Source organism: Vitis riparia, chromosome 9, assembly GCF_004353265.1.
Source record: "Vitis riparia cultivar Riparia Gloire de Montpellier isolate 1030 chromosome 9, EGFV_Vit.rip_1.0, whole genome shotgun sequence".
NCBI lineage: Eukaryota > Viridiplantae > Streptophyta > Magnoliopsida > Vitales > Vitaceae > Vitis > Vitis riparia.
In genome coordinates, this window is record NC_048439.1 from 13,527,011 (window position 1) to 13,543,666 (window position 16,656).

The following is a 16,656-nucleotide window of genomic DNA, read 5'->3' on the forward strand; positions in this document are numbered from 1 at the left end:
AGTTAGACACACTTTTTACCTCCTTTATTTTTTTTCAATTATATTACCTCAACCCTCTTAGCTAGTGTAATCAACTCAACACTTATATCATGCTCTCATTTATACTTCTCCCCACCCATGGCACTTGATCTTTCTTTTCCTTTAGTTGAATTTTCCTTAGCTCATAAGAGTCTTAAGATTGAGAACTTTTAGTTAGTTGTTTAAAGAAATCATAGGCTTCCTTGAGCTCTTTACTCATGAATTTCCTATTGCACATGATCTCAAAAAAATTGACAAGATCAAGTAGTTAACCTATCATAAAATAGGCTAACTACTCATCATGGCTCATAATCATGATGGGGGCATAAGTTGATCAAATCTTGATACCTCTCCCAACAATCATAAAATGACTCATTCTCATTTTGTTTGAAAATGGTGATTTTTCTCATCAAAGTTATCATATGTTGAAAATGGAAATATTGTTTTAAAAATTCTATTTGCATTTCAAGCCAAGTACCAATAAAACTTGGCCTTAAACCATAGAGTCACAATTGTAGACTCTCCATTTTGTCTCATTAGCACATATCCTGTTAGGTGCTCTTTCAGTACTCTACGGTAGTCCCCTGGTAGCCCATGTTACCCGTACAACTTACCTTTTAAGCTATCTTGGAGACCCTAGTCGAGGAATTTATCTAGCCCCTCATTGTGACCCTAAGCAACCCCGAGTTAGACCTAGGATTTTCCTTTCTTTTTTAGGATAGTTTGTTTAGGTACACTTTTAGGATAGCACACTTAGGTATGTTTAGGTCATTTAGACACTATCTTGATCACCCTAGGTCACTTAGGCATTGTCCTGATCACTCTAGATCACTTAAACACCTTTTAGGTCTACCTAAGCCCACTTAAGCTCATTTAGGCCCATTTAGGCACACTTGGCCTATTAGGTACCACCTTAGGCCCATTTGGGTTTACCTAGGCCCATTTAGGTTACTTAAGCATGTTTAGTACCTCTTGGCCCATTTAGGCATACCATGCCCACCTAGGCCCATTTGGACACCCCTAGGCCCATTAAAACTCATTAGGCCTACCTAGGTCACTTAGGCCCACTTTGGCATATTTTGCCCATTCAGGATCACTTTAACCCTTTTAGGTCACCCAAACCCCTTTAGGCCACTTAGGTTCACTTAGGCACATTCGGCTCATCTAGGCTCACTTAGCCCACCTAGGCCCACCTTAGGCCCTTAGACCCACCTAGGCCCATTTAGGCCCACCTAAATTCATCTAGATCCACCTATGTTCATCTAGGCATACTTAGGTTCACCTAGACCCACCTTAAGTACACTTAGGTCACCTTTTAGGCATTCTTTGTGTGACTTGTATGATTTGCATGATTACATGGCTTACATGGCTTGCGTGACTCATATTTATTTATTTATTTATTTATTTGATTATTTTTATTTTTATTAATATCAATCACTTGTTTATTTTTATTTTTATCTATATTTTTAATTAACTTATTTATTAATTATTGTTTTATCATTTTCTAATTTATTTATTTATTCATTCAATTATTTAATTTAATAAATTTAATGTTTTTGCAAGGAAACTTACCCATGGAAAGAAAAGGTTAACATCAAAAAAAAAAATTCAAAAAGAGAGATTTAGGGTCTGTTTGTTTAGTGTTTTCAAGAACTGTTTTCTGTTCTTGAAAACAAAAAACACCAAAAACTTGTTTGGTTGAGAGAGTCGTTTTTGTTTTTGTTGTTCCCTGTGTTCTCAAAATGGCACTGTTTAGAGAACAACAAAATGTTGTTTTCCCCATTTTTTTACTATTTACAAAACAAAATTAAACAACAAAAAACCCATCTGTTCTCCGTGTTTTTTTCTTCCCGTTCTCATCTCTTCTCCAGCACAGCCGCGTCGCCTCTTCTCCAGCACAGTCGCGACATCTCCAGTAGCAAGAAACGAAGGTAATTTCCGCATATGTTGAAGTTATTTTTTATAGATCTAGTAAAATAGGCTTTTTTTGGCAATATTTGTTGAGAAAAATGTTAGATCTGGGTAAAGACATATCAGTTATGTTTTTCGAATGAGATCTGAGCTTTTTTTATCACCTGTTGTTAGTTTTTTTTTCCCCTGTTTGGATGCTGAGAAAAGTGGGGAACGAGAATGAAAATAGAAAAAAAAAATTCCTGATTTTTTCCCGTTTTGATTTTTCTTGAGTTGTTCTGTTAAAAAAAAAAAACAAAAACCTTGCTTAAAGACATGGAAATCAAACGGGAAAATCCAGGCTTGATGGGTAAAACACCTCAAGGAAAATGGAAAAAAGGAAGAGAATCAGAAGAGGATGAGGTGTTGAATCACCAAGAACTCTCTCTCTCTAGATCTGCTCTTCCTCCCTCTCATCTGGACTCCAAAGCCCGGTTAAATCCAGTTGATGACCATGGACCTCCACTCTTTGCTTCTTCCCTTCTTCCCACCTTCCGATCTCATGAAAGCAAAAATAATTAAAAAATTATAACAAAGTAAAAAGTAAAAAATAAAAATAAAAAATAAAATTAAAATTATTAAATTATTTTCTATATACTACTTCAAACTTATTTTAATTTTTTCATATGATTATATAATTTAAAATATATAAATTTTAATTCATTTTAATGATATATTTTTGTAATAAATCAAACATTAAAAAATTAATTTTTTAACATTATTGAAATCAAACGGTCAAAGGGGAATATCCATCGGCATATTCTGAGGGCTAGGTCAGTCTTGAGAGGAAGAGAGATGTGGGGCTAGGGATTCCATCCACTTGGGCAGTCTGATTTGAACTCAAACTCTGCACTGATTATTTATTGGATGTTACTCATCTATTTTCTTGGGGTGGTGGAGAATCAGTGGAAAGAGATGTGACCATCTCCTTACTTGCATTTATTTTGATGTCTTATTTATTTTATTTAGAAGCTTGTTAGGTGAAAATTAGTTATAAATATTAAATTAATTCTTTTTAAAACTTTTTATCTCATCTTAATAGAATATACTATAATTTTTAATAAAATTAAATATTAAATCAATAAAAATGATTTTATCATGTTTGATTTATTTTAAAAAAATATAAAAAAATATTTTAATTTTAAAATTAATCAAATATAAAATTAATCAAACTATTATTATTTTTATTTACTTTTCTTTCATTTTTTTCCCAATTTTTGTTTCAAATTTTATAAAAACTAAAAAAAAAAAAAAAAAAAAGTCTTCAAAATCTAATTAATATCAAATCTATTTTTATTTTTATTTATTTTTCTTTCATATTTTTATACATTACACTATACGTCAACAATCTTAATTCTTATTTAAACATAGCCTTAAGTTCTATTGGTGGTTTTAAAAGTTGTCTCCTCATAGAGTTCTTATTTGTGATGGGATTGTACAGATGACAACTGAGATAACAGATGTTGAGAATGCAGGAACATGGAGAGGTAATATAGAGAAAATATTTATTGACATCATGGTAAATGAAGTTAATAAAGGTAACATGGATAGTGGTACATTTAGTACCAACACATGGAAAAGGATCTTACTTGAGGTCAATAGTCAAGAAAAAAGAAATTTCAACTTGAAGCAGCTTAAACAAAAGTTTAATAGACTACGTGCAATGCACTGTGAGTTCTCTGATCTTTTAGAAGTCTAATGTTAATGGATTTGCTTTAGTCCTGGAAGTTGTAGTTTGTTAACTAGTGAAACTTGCACATGCTATGCCTGAAAACATCTTTTTGAAGTTTTGTTTGAACTTCCATACATGTTGATATTCCATCACTTATGGCTCAGTTTTAACGTCTCTTCCTCACTTCAAAGGCAAACGGTGATTGCAACCTTGTATGCTAGGACTAACATTTTGTTCCTTCATTTCATTCAACTCGTCCCCAATAATAAACTCGGTCGAGCAGAACATAGAAAGCCAGCTGAAGACAAGGCACCCAAAATTGGTTGAATGGTTTAGAATGGTGGAACTGCCACGTATAGCGGGATTTTTCATTCCATTGTTGAAGAAGTGGTCTATGGAATATGCTGGAAGGTTAGCTCACAGAATTCTCAGCTTTTAGTATAACAGTGTTGAATCTTGGACAAATTCCCACTACTTTTACAAGTTTATTTTTTCATCTAGTACCTTGAATTGGAAAAATAGTATAAAACACAATAATTTTCAGTGGTGTTGCAGGGATTATTCTAGCTATAAGCTGCTGTGTGGCAGTAGGAAAATTGGGTTCTGGCCATATTTCCTGCCCCTTGTTTATATCGTCTATTGAGAACGCATTAATAGAGCTCATGAATTTGTCACACAGTCTTGTTTCAGTGGATAAATTGCACCAATTAGCCACTGAGGCAGGTTTTGAACAGGAGTTCCTGTAGAATTTTGGATTGGTTTGGCTCAGAAAAAACTCGCTAAAGCAATTCGCAGAGAAAGTGTATTTTCAGGCCTTCAGACTTTTCAAGACAAGGTCAGTTCAGTGATTCATGTAATAACCTCCTGGCCTTTGTCATGGACACTCTTGGACAATCCCTAGATAATTTCATTTTCAATTTACTGAACCATAAGAGTTTGTTCTAAAGGAATCCATCAAAGCTAAGTATGCAAGTTCTACAGAAGCAAACATATAGTTATCATCCCAAATGTCGATCCCTCATTCGGAATTGTGAATATTTGAATGCAAAGGGAAGTATTTCTCATGTTCTAAGCCCTGGTCTTACCTTTCTCTATTAATGGTTGGCAGGTTCAAGAGAGTAATTGTCTGGCTACTCTAGGAATTTTTGCATTTCTGGGAAGAAAAACAAGATTATTCTTATCAGGAATGGGAATAAAGGATCTTGATGAGCATGTTAAGGACTTCCTCAGGTACATCACTCTGCATTTTTTTTCTATAACCCTTTTAAACTTCTCAACTTTATCCTTATACTCCAGTAGGTTCAATGCTTTGATTTCAGTTACTTGGAGTGTGTTAGCCTTTTCATTTACCCCAAGTTTTCTTCACTCTCTATGAATCAACTTTTCATGGAGGTCAGTTAGTTTTGACACACTTAGTGAAAATATTCAAACTCCCTTTATAGGTAGTAGCTGATGAAATTGGATGGATTGGTTTTTATGCTGCATTTTCTTTCGGATTTAATCAAGAGAGAAGGAGGTCCAAACTGCGTGCCATCCAAGCAAAGAAAGAGATTATTTTACATACTGTTTTTACGGTTTGCTATGATGTTTTCTCTGGGTTTGTGCATTTCAACAGTTCAACTTAGCAACCCTTAAATGCAGACTTGTTGGCATTCTTGCTCCGAAGGTAGTAAGCATAATCTCATCTTTAAATTTTCTTTCCTAAAGTTGCCATGATTGTTGATTTATTTTACATTTTTTTTATCAGTCAGAGCCTGCTTACTAGTTGTCTGGAAGACTACTGGGCTGCCTATAATAGATCAGGGTATGATAATGTCGTTTTCTCAAGCAGTCAACTGTAGAAGATTGCAGAAAGAAATGCCCTTGACCCAACACAATCCATTGGAACTGAAAGCACTACAAGTTCATTTCTAACCTTGGAAGCACAACAGAAGGTGACTGACTTAATGGCAAGGGGAAATCCAGAAAAAATACCACAGTCTGGGAATAAACTGAGCAAGGTATGAGTCCTCAGTGGATAGATGGACCAAACAACTACTGTGAAACAGCATTCTGAAATTATTCTTTGTAAATAAATGACTGCAATACACAATTTTAGGCAACAATTACCATAATTTGCTGCTAGCAGGCTAGCTGCAAAGTGGGAATAGAGACAAGAACCTTAGTGGAGGCAGGAAGGAGAGCTGAATCAGAGGCTCTACATCAAAATTTACTCAGGAAATCCAGCATGAAGTTGATATCTACAAGCTTTGTAAGTCCAGTGATCATCTGACTCAATGATTGGTAAAAAAAAAACCATGTCAAAGTTCAGATGCTAATGCTTCAAATTGAACTGTGTTTAAGGATATATGGATGGGCACTCAGCTGCTCTTCATAGACATCATGGCTTCTCTGGAGCTTCTGCTAAAGCAAATGCGTGGCCGCAGGATTACAGAAAGGGAAAGAAATAAGCTAAAACAAACACTAGCCGATATTGCTTCACTTATCCCAGTTACAATTCTAATGCTACTCCCTGTAATCACCTACTCATCAACTCTTTATTCTCCAATTTTTTATCTTTCATCATTGGCTAAAGTAGCAGTTCGCTTTCTCTTTTCATATCCATGTTTGTGACTGTTGATCAGACAATATGAATTATAATTGCCATGGAAGACAATTTTTCTAGGCTTGCATCATTTGTCAAAATAATCATAAGAGAGGTGCTTTAAAATCCTTTCATCTTTTTCTGTGATCCAGGTATCTGTTGTAGGGCATGCGGCCATCTTAGCAGCTATAAAGAAGTACGTGCCATCCTTGGTAATTCTTGCCACCCTTTCCCTCACATTTATGATCTTATCATTTCTTTCTGCTAATCCTGTTTCGTTGATGATACTGGATATTAGATCCCATCCCCTTATTCTTCCGAGCGACTAGATGTTGTAAAACAACTTAAAAGAAGCAAGAAGATGGAAGTTCAGACACTGAGCAACCAAGAGGATGCATCCTCTGCTATCTCAAAAATAAATGGTTGATGCTAACATTGATCACTTGAACATGACATGCAAACATTTCTATGAACATGTGGATGCTTACATATATTCATTGGTGATGATCAAATTCGTATTGTCAAGACAAATAATTCTACCATTCTGATTTTGCTTAAACAAATAGCTTTAGCCCAGAAAGAATATGGTGTGAATTGAGATGGTGATGATCAAAAGGTGAGATGGTGCCAAATCATATATAAGAGTTGAAAAATATTGGTTTTAAATGAAGAAATGAAATTGATCAAAATTAGAACAAAATATATTAATGAAAAAAATACTCGGATTTCGAATTCACTAGAAATCAATTTCGACATTAAAAAGTCAATAAGATCTATAATTTATCAAGTTAGGTTGAAGACCTTAAAATTTTATCTAGACTGATATTTAATTTAGCTTTAAATTTAAATCTATTAAAATCTCAAATTATGAATCTTAATTGCTTTGATCAATTTTCACAATTAAGTGTAATTTATCTTTAACTACCTTCTAATAAATCTTATAATGAAACTATCTCATCTTATCAATATTAAATATTTGGCGAATTGATTAAGATTTTGTTATATTTTTTATTAAAGGAAATTAGAAGATAATATTTTTCTTAAGTTAATCAATTCATTCAAGACTACCTTTTAATCTTAACTTCAAGCTATTAATTCACCATGAATTTGGACTCTAAATCCTTCTTCCTTTTATAAAAATGAAATCTAGTCACTCATGTTTGTGAGATTATACTCCATACAATATGTTTAGTTAATAAAAAAATAAACGAAAATCAAAAGAAAATGTCAAAAACTTTTACTACAAAACTTTATTTTAAAAATATATAAAAATGGTCAAAAGATGCAAAAAAAAAATGAAAAACTTTCTATGGTTACGAGCAATGATGAAAATATTAGTTTTTACTAAAATATATAAAATAAATATGACTGAGATGATATTAAATTGATAATAATACATATTATATACATATATATAATATTATATAATATAATTTGTGACTTTCAGTAATAAATTGACCACTAACATGGAAAAGAAGTAAAGAAAAAGGGGTGGAACCCAACATAAAGTAAACATCTCCTTTACAGGCTATTGGCCACAATTTACTGGTCAGAATTACCAAAATTAATCTTAATTACCAAAAGGAGCAGAGCATGAATGGCCAGAATCTTTTCAGGCTAAGAATGAGAAAACAAGAAGAAAGCAGCAAATGTGGGACAGGAGAACCAACACTCTCATCTATCTCTTTGGATTCCCATTACAGATTGTCTACCACAATGACCCACCAACGCGTCTTGCATAATCTACCCACCAAAAAGTTTTGATGCGGGAATGTTTTTTCTTTATTTTTTTCTTTTCTTTTTTGGTGGGCTGTTAAGCAACTGTTATTCATCAGATCCACTAAGGCAACTCACCCATCTCTTCTCTTTCGAGTACTTCAGTCGTCTTTCAAACTCATCTTTTCCTTGTCATCCCCTGAAGCAATGGATTGTGTGAGCCCAATCCTGGACGTCGCCACCCGCTTGTGGCATTGCACCGCCAAGCGTGTAGTTTATATTCGTGAGCTTGAAGAAAATCTCAACTCTCTGAAGAGCTTAACGGAGGAGCTGAGCAACTTAAGTAAGGATGTGATGGTAAGTGTTGAGCGTGAGGAGGAACTACAACAGAGTAGGCGTACGCATGAAGTGGATGATTGGCTCTGCGCTGTGCAGGTCATGGAAGCTGAAGTGGAAGAAATATTGCAAAATGGGCGTCAAGAAATCCAACAGAAATGCCTCGGAACCTGTCCTAAGAATTGCAGGTCAAACTACAAGCTGGGGAAGATTGTGAGTAGAAAGATCGATGTTGTGACTGAATTGAAGGGCAAAGGGCATTTTTATTTTGTGGCTCATAGGTTGCCCTATGCTCCAGTGGATGAGAGACCGATCGGGAAGACTGTGGGCTTAGACTTGATGTTCCAGAAGGTTCGGAGATGCCTGGAAGATGAGCAAGTAAGAAGTATTGGGTTGTATGGAATTAGGGGTGTTGGAAAAACGACCCTCTTGCGGAAAATCAATAATGAGTATTTTGGTAAAAGAAACGATTTTGATGTGGTGATATGGATAGTGGTGTCGAAACCAATCAGTATAGAAAAAATTCAAGAAGTGATTCTGAAGAAATTATCGACCCCATATCACAAATGGAAGAGTAGTAGCAAGGAGGAGAAGACTGCAGAAATATTCAAGTTGTTGAAAGCCAAAAACTTTGTGATATTGCTTGATGATATGTGGGACCGACTGGATCTCTTGGAGGTGGGGATCCCTCATTTGAGTGATCAAACGAAATCCAAAGTAGTACTCACTATGCGATCTGAACGAGTATGCGATGAAATGGAAGTTCATGAGAGGATGAGGGTAGGGTGTTTGACACCGGGTGAAGCATTTTCTCTGTTCTGTGATAAGGTTGGTGAGAATATCCTGAATTCACATCCAGATATAAAAAGGCTTGCTAAGATTGTTGTTGAAGAATGTAAAGGACTGCCACTTGCCCTTATCGTCATTGGGCGATCAATGGCTAGCAGGAAAACTCCTCGGGAGTGGGAGCAAGCATTACAAGTACTGGAAAGTTACCCAGCAGAGTTTTCAGGTATGGGAGATCAGGTCTTTCCAATTTTGAAATTCAGTTACGATCACTTGGACAATGATACCATCAAATCATGTTTCCTATATTGTTCTATATTCCCTGAAGACCATATAATTAGGAATGAAGGCCTCATAGATCTTTGGATCGGGGAGGGGTTTTTGAACAAATTTACTGATATACACAAAGCACGCAATCAAGGAGATGAGATTATTAGAAGCTTAAAACTTGCATGTCTCTTGGAAAGTGATGTATCGGAAGACACTTGTAAGATGCATGATGTGATCCGTGACATGGCTCTTTGGTTATCATGTGAATATGGGGAAGAAAAGCACAAAAGTTTTGTACTAGAAGATGTTGAGGTGATTGAAGCATATGAAATTGTGAAATGGAAAGAAGCTCAACGGATTTCACTATGGGATTCTAATATCAATGAAGGACTCTCTCTATCACCCTGTTTCCTCAATCTCCAAACTTTGATTTTGAGAAAGAGTAACATGAAGTCACTTCCAATTGGATTCTTCCAACTCATGCCTGTCATAAGAGTTTTGGATTTGTCGGGTAATAAAGAATTAGTGGAGTTACCTTTGGAGATTTGTAGATTAAAGAGTTTGGAATATCTTAATCTAACATGGACGAGTATAAAAGGGATGCCTATAGAACTGAAGAATTTGACAAAACTGAGGTGTTTGACATTAGACTATGTAGAGAGGCTTGAAGTAATTCCATCAAATGTGATATCTTGCCTTCCAAATTTGTAGATGTTTAGTATGCCCCATGACGATAACCGGGATGTTGTGGAATATGATGAAGTTGGAGTGTTGTAGGAGTTGGAGTGCTTGCAATACATGAGTTGGATAAGTATCACCTTACTTACAGTCCCAGTTGTTCAAAAATATCTCACCTCCTTGATGCTGCAAAAGTGCATACGACGTCTAGAGATGAGGACATGCCCAGGTTTGAAGGTGGTGGAGCTGCCACTTTTGGTTTTGCAAAGACTCACTATGCTTAAATTTTATAGTTGTAATGATTTGGAACATGTTAAAATAAATATGGGGTTGTCTTGAGGTCATATCTCAAACTCAAACTTCCACAACCTTGTTGAGGTGTTTATTTTGGGGTGTCGATTCTTGGACCTGACCTGGCTTATTTATGCTCCAAGCCTTGAGTTGCTGTCAGTTGGCGATAGTCAAGAAATGGAAGAAATTATAGGGAGTGATGAGTGTGGAGACTCAGAAATTGAACAACAAAATCTCAGCATATTCTCAAGACTTGTGAAGTTGACGTTGGTAGCTGTCCCAAATCTAAAGAGTATCTATAGGTGGGCCTTGCCATTTCCTTCCCTTAAAGAAATCGGTGTGATTGGTTGTCCAAATATAAGGAAATTGCCATTGAATTCCAATAGTGCCACCAACACTTTAAAAAAAATTGAGGGGCATCTAACCTGGTGGGAGGAGTTGGAGTGGGAGAATGACAACCTCAAGCACACTTTCACTCTGTACTTCAAAATATGGTAATTGAAAGGAGGAGATGGTTGTCGAGTTCTATGTTATGGAGGTTTGTAGGAATTGTTGGGTTTCCTTCATTTTCTTTCCTCCCTGTTTTCTGAGAAACCCATTGGTTTTTCTCTCCCAGGTACATTTTTCATTTTTGCTTCCATTTGTTTTATGTTATGAGAGATGTTTTAATGCAGTTTGCATATAAATTTTGTTCAAGCAACGAAGAATTGTCAAAGAGGTGAGATTCTCATGATAGGCAAATGATTGATTGTTTTTGTAGGACAAGTTTTTTAAGAACGTTTGGTGGTGAGTGATTGGGTGCTCGGAATGCATAGCAAGAATAGCATAAATAATTGTTGAAAAGAAAGAACCTTTTGTATGTATATGTTATATCATTTCGTATGGTGATCAGTTTTATATATTTTTATTGCCTCAATGTGCTTTATCTGTAAAATTCGATCATTCTTTGCTTGAGTTTCTGCATTGAAATATTCCAAATGTTGTCTTAGGGCAAAAATCTCCATAAAATGCCAAATATGATCAAATGCACAATACCAAATATATACAATAACTTTTTCAAATATACACAATACCAAATATTTATCCATAGGTTCTCTCCTTGTGGAGGCATATGAGATTATATATGTTTTTTTTCCAATATATAAATGTTTAGTGGGTATTTTTTGTGACTTTGATGAAACCACTAAAAATTATATTTTGTAGTAGACTTTTTCTAATTAATTACTTAATAGTATACTATTATTTTGATAAAAATAAATTTTTCGTAATACAAATAAATTAATATCTTAAAAAATAACAAATTAAATATCTTAAATTAATAAATTATAAAATTTTATATTTTATTTGTATGTCATATAATTTTATTATTTTAAGATGATTAATTTATTGATAAATAAAATATTCATTTATTGTATTATATTTATCAATTTATGTTTATTGAAGTAATACTAGTATATATTTTTAATTTCAATAATAAGTTGTAATTTAATAGTTTTTAATTAAATTTAAAAGTAAAAAAAAAAAAAACATATTAACTGCCTCAGTTGACAACTACAACTTAATAGTATACTATCATTTTGATAAAGATAAATTTGTCATAATACAAATAAATTAATATCTTAAAAAAGAACAAATTAAATATCTTAAATTAATAAATTATATAATTTTATATCTTATTTATATGTTATATAAATTTATTATTTTAAAATTATTAATTTATTAATAAATAAAATATTCATTTACAATATATTCTATTTATCAATTTATGTTTGTTGAAGTATACTAGATTCTTAAGCTTGAATATAAATAATTTATTATTAAAATATATTTTTTTAATTTCAATAATAAATTATAATTTAATAGTTTTTAATTAAATTTTAAAGTAAAATAAATAAATAAATAATCGAAGCCTCAATTGACAATTGAGGCTTTAGTTCAAAAATGAAATCTCAGTTGTTAATTGAGGTTTCAGTTAAAAAAATGAAGCATCAATTAACAACTGCAGCTTCAGTTCAAAAACTAAAGCCTCAGTTGGCAATTGCAGTTTCAATTAAAAAATGAAGTCTCAGTTGCCAATTGAGGTTTTAACTAAAATTTTAAATATATATATATGACATGGCTCTTACCTGGTACCAAAGAGGCCAATTTCAACATAAGTTTTATAAAGTGGTTAGACCTAATATTTTATTTATTTATTTATTTATTTTTGTATATATGAGTCATTTTGACCCAAAACTCCAAAAGATAGAAGTTTATTATGCTATTGGATGATGGATGTGATAAGTCAACAACTTGATGATTAGTATATTAAGATTTCAAGAAAATTTTTAAAAATAATAAATAAAATATTTCTCAAAGTCCATATGATATTCATATAGTTTTTATTTTGTTTTTATTTTCTTTTTCAAGTTGTCACTATTATCTTAATTTATTTTTCATTAATTGTTCAATAATAATAATAATAATAATAATAATAATAATAATAATAATAATATATAAATAAAATAATAATAATAATAATTGGCATTCATGCATATGTAAACAATGTTTTTAATTATTTAACATTCGAAAGTAAACTGAAAAAAAAATTATCACATTTATATACCTTTCAAATACAATTGTCCTATTATTATTTATAGCATGTTTCGATTAATTTATTTAGCAGAATTTGACCCACCAACACAAATTGTCATCCCTGTACCTAAGATATCATATTCGCATATGGATATATTAAGATATTATTTTGATTGGGATATAATATCTTTAAATATTAATACCGATATGATTTACTAAGTTATTAATAAAATAAATAAATAAAAATAAAATAAAATATATTATTTTTTAATGTTGGATATTTGCTTAAAATAAAATTATATTACATTATAATATTTATTATTAAAAAAAATATGAAATCTTTTCATGTCTAATGTTATTTGAAAAATGTTTAAAATTTTAAAACTTCATCAAATAATTTTTATTTATTTATTTATTTATTTATTTATTATTAATATTCATTATTAAAATATTTAAACTCTATAAAAAATTATATTATATTATTTAATATATAAAAATAACTTTTATATATTAAACATAAGAATGAGAATATTAGTTCTAATGGATATATCGGTAACCTAATTTTACGGATAAAATCTCAACATGATGTTACATGGCCTAAATGATTTGGTGATTTCAGGGATTTGTCAAACAATAAAACATGGGAATGGGCAGTGAGTTGCTGGGTCCTGTAAGTTATTTTAGGCTAGGGACCAAGAATGTGACATTTATGGTGAGGGTAGTAGAATCTTATTTCTTCTTCCTTTGCAGAAACTTACAGGCAACAAACTCCAAAAGAAGGAGAAAGTAGATGTGACACAAGATTCAAAGTGCTGCTTGGGAAAAAGCGAGAAGTGAATTTTTGCTGAGTTCATACTCGATCTGGGCTGATCCCGCTTAAAGTTTAAGCAACTCATAGGGCCATGCACAAGTAGATTCTAGATTCCCACGTATTTTTAGTGGGAATACTTTTTTGGAAAACATTACAAGTAATTTTTTAATGTTATAAATAATTTTTAAAATTTTTAAAAATATTTTTAAAATTTTATCAAAAATCTAAAATCTATTTGATCAAGTGATTTAAAAATAATTTTTAATTTTTAAAAACAAAAAATTATTTTTAAAATTTTCAAATATTAAATGAAATAGAGAATAATATTTAGAAAACAAGTAAAAATTATTTTTATCGATTTTTAAAAATAGAAAAAAAAAAAAAAAAAAAAAAAAAAAAAAAAAAAAACATGAACCTCTTTGTCAATTGTAGACCCCCATTTTGGGGCTCCTTTTTTTTTTTTTTTTTTTCCTATAGCTCACTTTTGCCAAGTGGAGGGCTCTCAAAGAGCCATGTGTTGCCCCCTGATTGGTTGCTAGGGAATTGCTAGTGCTTTTTGAGGAGCTATGGGATTGAGACACCTGTGAAGGAATATTCGAGGGAGCGTATTTTCCGTTATGGAGGAGCGTATCGAGCTGCAGAGGGGTGGTGCTTTTGTTGCTGTTTTTTTGGAGATATTTTTTAGAGGAGGCGAGTAACTTGAGAGGCAAGGCAAAGAGGGGAATGGGGAGCATTCTATAGTTTGGAAAGAAACCAGAGAGAGTTGTAGTGAGATTACTAGAGAGAGTGAAGCTTCCTTGGAGAGAGATTACTGAGAGAGTTACAGGCTGTTTGGGAGAGGGATAGCTTGAGAGATTCTGTGGAGGTTTCTAGTTTGAGCGAGATTTGTTCTAAAGAGAGTAAGAGGGAAAGGAAAGCTGGTTTTGGCTGAAGAGAGCTTGAAATAGAGAAAAAGTCATTTCAAGCTGAACAGAGGAGGAGACTATCATGTTGGGTCTAGGTATGACTTCCACATGCTTCACGTATCTCATTTTGGATTATTCTATTCCATTTTCCTACCTATTTTTTGGATTCAACTTGGTGCTTGAAGGTGTATATTTGGTGTTATGCATATTTATGAAATTCCAAAACAGATTTTTCATGCATCTTCATTGATTCTTTCTGGCTCCATTCATGAACAACTTGAGCATTCCTCTGTTTTATGAATGCTTTGAATATGGACTTTCCTTCTCTAAACTTAATGTACCAAAATCATGTTCTCAATCCCCTTTGATCCCACCTATGTTCAACTCCTTGATCTTTATAAAACGGAGTTAGATTTAACAGTTTTTTTCTTCTTCATTTTATACATGTTCTGTTTTTTTCTTCATCATCTTCTCTGTTTCTAGAATTTTTTTGGAGCATGTGGCATCATGTTTGGGTTGGCCATCTTGATCGAAGTGTCTTTGAGGTAGAGCTCAGAGTGGGTTTAACTACGTCTCTTTCCACTCCTGCTTAGTCATCGGTTTTACTAGTAGCTGGGATTTCCACCCTCACTTCCAAGGTTAAAGCAGTTGGCTCGAATTCTCACCAATTTTTATTCCAGAAGACTTATCTTGAATATCACACTGTTTGGAAAGGTTATATTTCTTGAGCGGGTGACTGAACAGAAGTCTCTGGAGGTTAATAATGAGGATGACAATTTTGAAGAAGGGTATCAGGTGGATTTGGGTTGTTTAGTTGTTGATATTTTGCAGAGAAATCAGAATTCCCAACAGAGTCGGCATCGCGCGCTGTTGTGGTCAGTGAAGTCCCATGTTGGCTTAATTGATACATATACTGGGAAGATTGGGTCAGTGGACCCAATTGGGAAGACCTGACTTGTACAAAAGGATATAAGCTAAGGAGGACTTCATTGGACTTACCATCATTGCCTCTCCGTGGGAGGATAATTTGCATCTACACTCCATTGAGGCTCACTGTCATGGAGCTCATCATTGTAGAATTAATGTACATGTAGGAGGGTCATCCCATCTATCTAGGTGATATTTTATTGTAGAGTACTCCAAGCTATTCGCCATGACAAAGAATCTTCTTGAAGGAATTTTTCATGACACAAAAGTCAAGGAGGTTATATCAGTCATCAGTTCAGAAAGAAAAGATCAGGTAATTCCAGACACTTTTCTTGGCCCTTTGTTTGGGTCTCCCGTCAGATATAGTCAATGTTGTATTCCCCGTGCTCAGAAGTGGAAATGTTCCTTCCAAAGGACATATTGCAAGAATTATATCACGTATTCAAGAAGAGGTTGAAGCAATCTAGTTAGATGGTCCGTCTTACATGAAATGGGCAAGGCTTTGCTGTTACTCGCATGAAAAAAACTGAATGCCAGGCATCCACTGGCTCTAAAGTGTGCCAAGTAACCGGTCCTGCAACTTATTCCACCATCATACCTATATGTCACGGACTTAGTCTCTTCCTAAGCTCGTGCGACACTTAGACAAGTCAAGACACTTGATCTTGCTAAGTCAGCCTTACTCTCAATGCTTAGCTTGCTAGGCTAAGACACTAGCGACTCAGAAGTTGTAGAAGGCGTAGTAGGAAACTCTTAAAGAATGGAAGCTTTATTGCTTTCAAAGGAAGCTATACAATGCTTGGAAGCTCACTTGCTTGGTTAGGAAGTGATTTGGGTGGTGCCTTGGCCAAATGAGGGTCTCACCTATTTATAGGCACCAATGGAACTCTCTAGAACCTTAGAGGGTTCCTTACAAATCAAGAAGATTCTAGAACATCCTACACAATTCTATATACAATCCTATGTACAATAATATACAAGAGATTCCTAGAAGTCTCTAGAAAGCCTTAGACTCCTCTCATGCCTTCCACCACAGTGTAGAGATGTGTGGACATCTCTAGGCATTTCTAGAACCTTCCACACTCTTCCCACCAATGGCTTAGCGTAGATGGCTCCAGGAGTCTCTAGAAGCTTCCCT

At 33.6% G+C, this 16,656-nt stretch overlaps 2 protein-coding genes and 1 non-coding gene across 3 annotated transcripts; all 3 read left to right on the top strand.

Moving 5' to 3' along the window:
- The first annotated feature begins 328 nt into the window (after positions 1-328).
- LOC117922801 lies at positions 329-434 on the top strand. The gene has a single exon (XR_004652559.1). It is a non-coding gene; the product is annotated as a small nucleolar RNA R71 (small nucleolar RNA).
- A 5,500-nt stretch (positions 435-5,934) lies between these two features.
- On the top strand, positions 5,935-6,651 carry LOC117921837. Its single transcript, XM_034839794.1, has 3 exons — positions 5,935-6,154; positions 6,377-6,436; positions 6,523-6,651. The coding sequence occupies exons 1-3, from the start codon at positions 5,993-5,995 to the stop codon at positions 6,649-6,651; spliced, it is 351 nt and encodes a 116-aa protein (XP_034695685.1). The 5' UTR covers positions 5,935-5,992.
- Positions 6,652-8,147: 1,496 nt separating this feature from the next.
- LOC117921838 (probable disease resistance protein At5g63020) lies at positions 8,148-15,545 on the top strand. Its single transcript, XM_034839795.1, has 2 exons — positions 8,148-9,644; positions 15,306-15,545. Exons 1-2 carry the CDS (start codon positions 8,148-8,150, stop codon positions 15,543-15,545), a joined length of 1,737 nt encoding a protein of 578 aa, XP_034695686.1.
- The last annotated feature ends 1,111 nt before the right edge of the window (positions 15,546-16,656 follow it).

Excerpts from the sequence above, each read along its gene's own strand:
- LOC117921837 (XM_034839794.1), top strand. The coding sequence starts at position 5,993 with ATGGGCACTCAGCTGCTCTTCATAGACATCATGGCTTCTCTGGAGCTT. Across the intron at positions 6,155-6,376 it reads CAATTCTAATGCTACTCCCT|GTATCTGTTGTAGGGCATGC; the intron begins GTAATCACCTAC and ends TCTGTGATCCAG. Across the intron at positions 6,437-6,522 it reads AGAAGTACGTGCCATCCTTG|ATCCCATCCCCTTATTCTTC; the intron begins GTAATTCTTGCC and ends ACTGGATATTAG.
- LOC117921838 (XM_034839795.1), top strand. The coding sequence starts at position 8,148 with ATGGATTGTGTGAGCCCAATCCTGGACGTCGCCACCCGCTTGTGGCAT. Across the intron at positions 9,645-15,305 it reads TTGTACTAGAAGATGTTGAG|GTTATATTTCTTGAGCGGGT; the intron begins GTGATTGAAGCA and ends CTGTTTGGAAAG.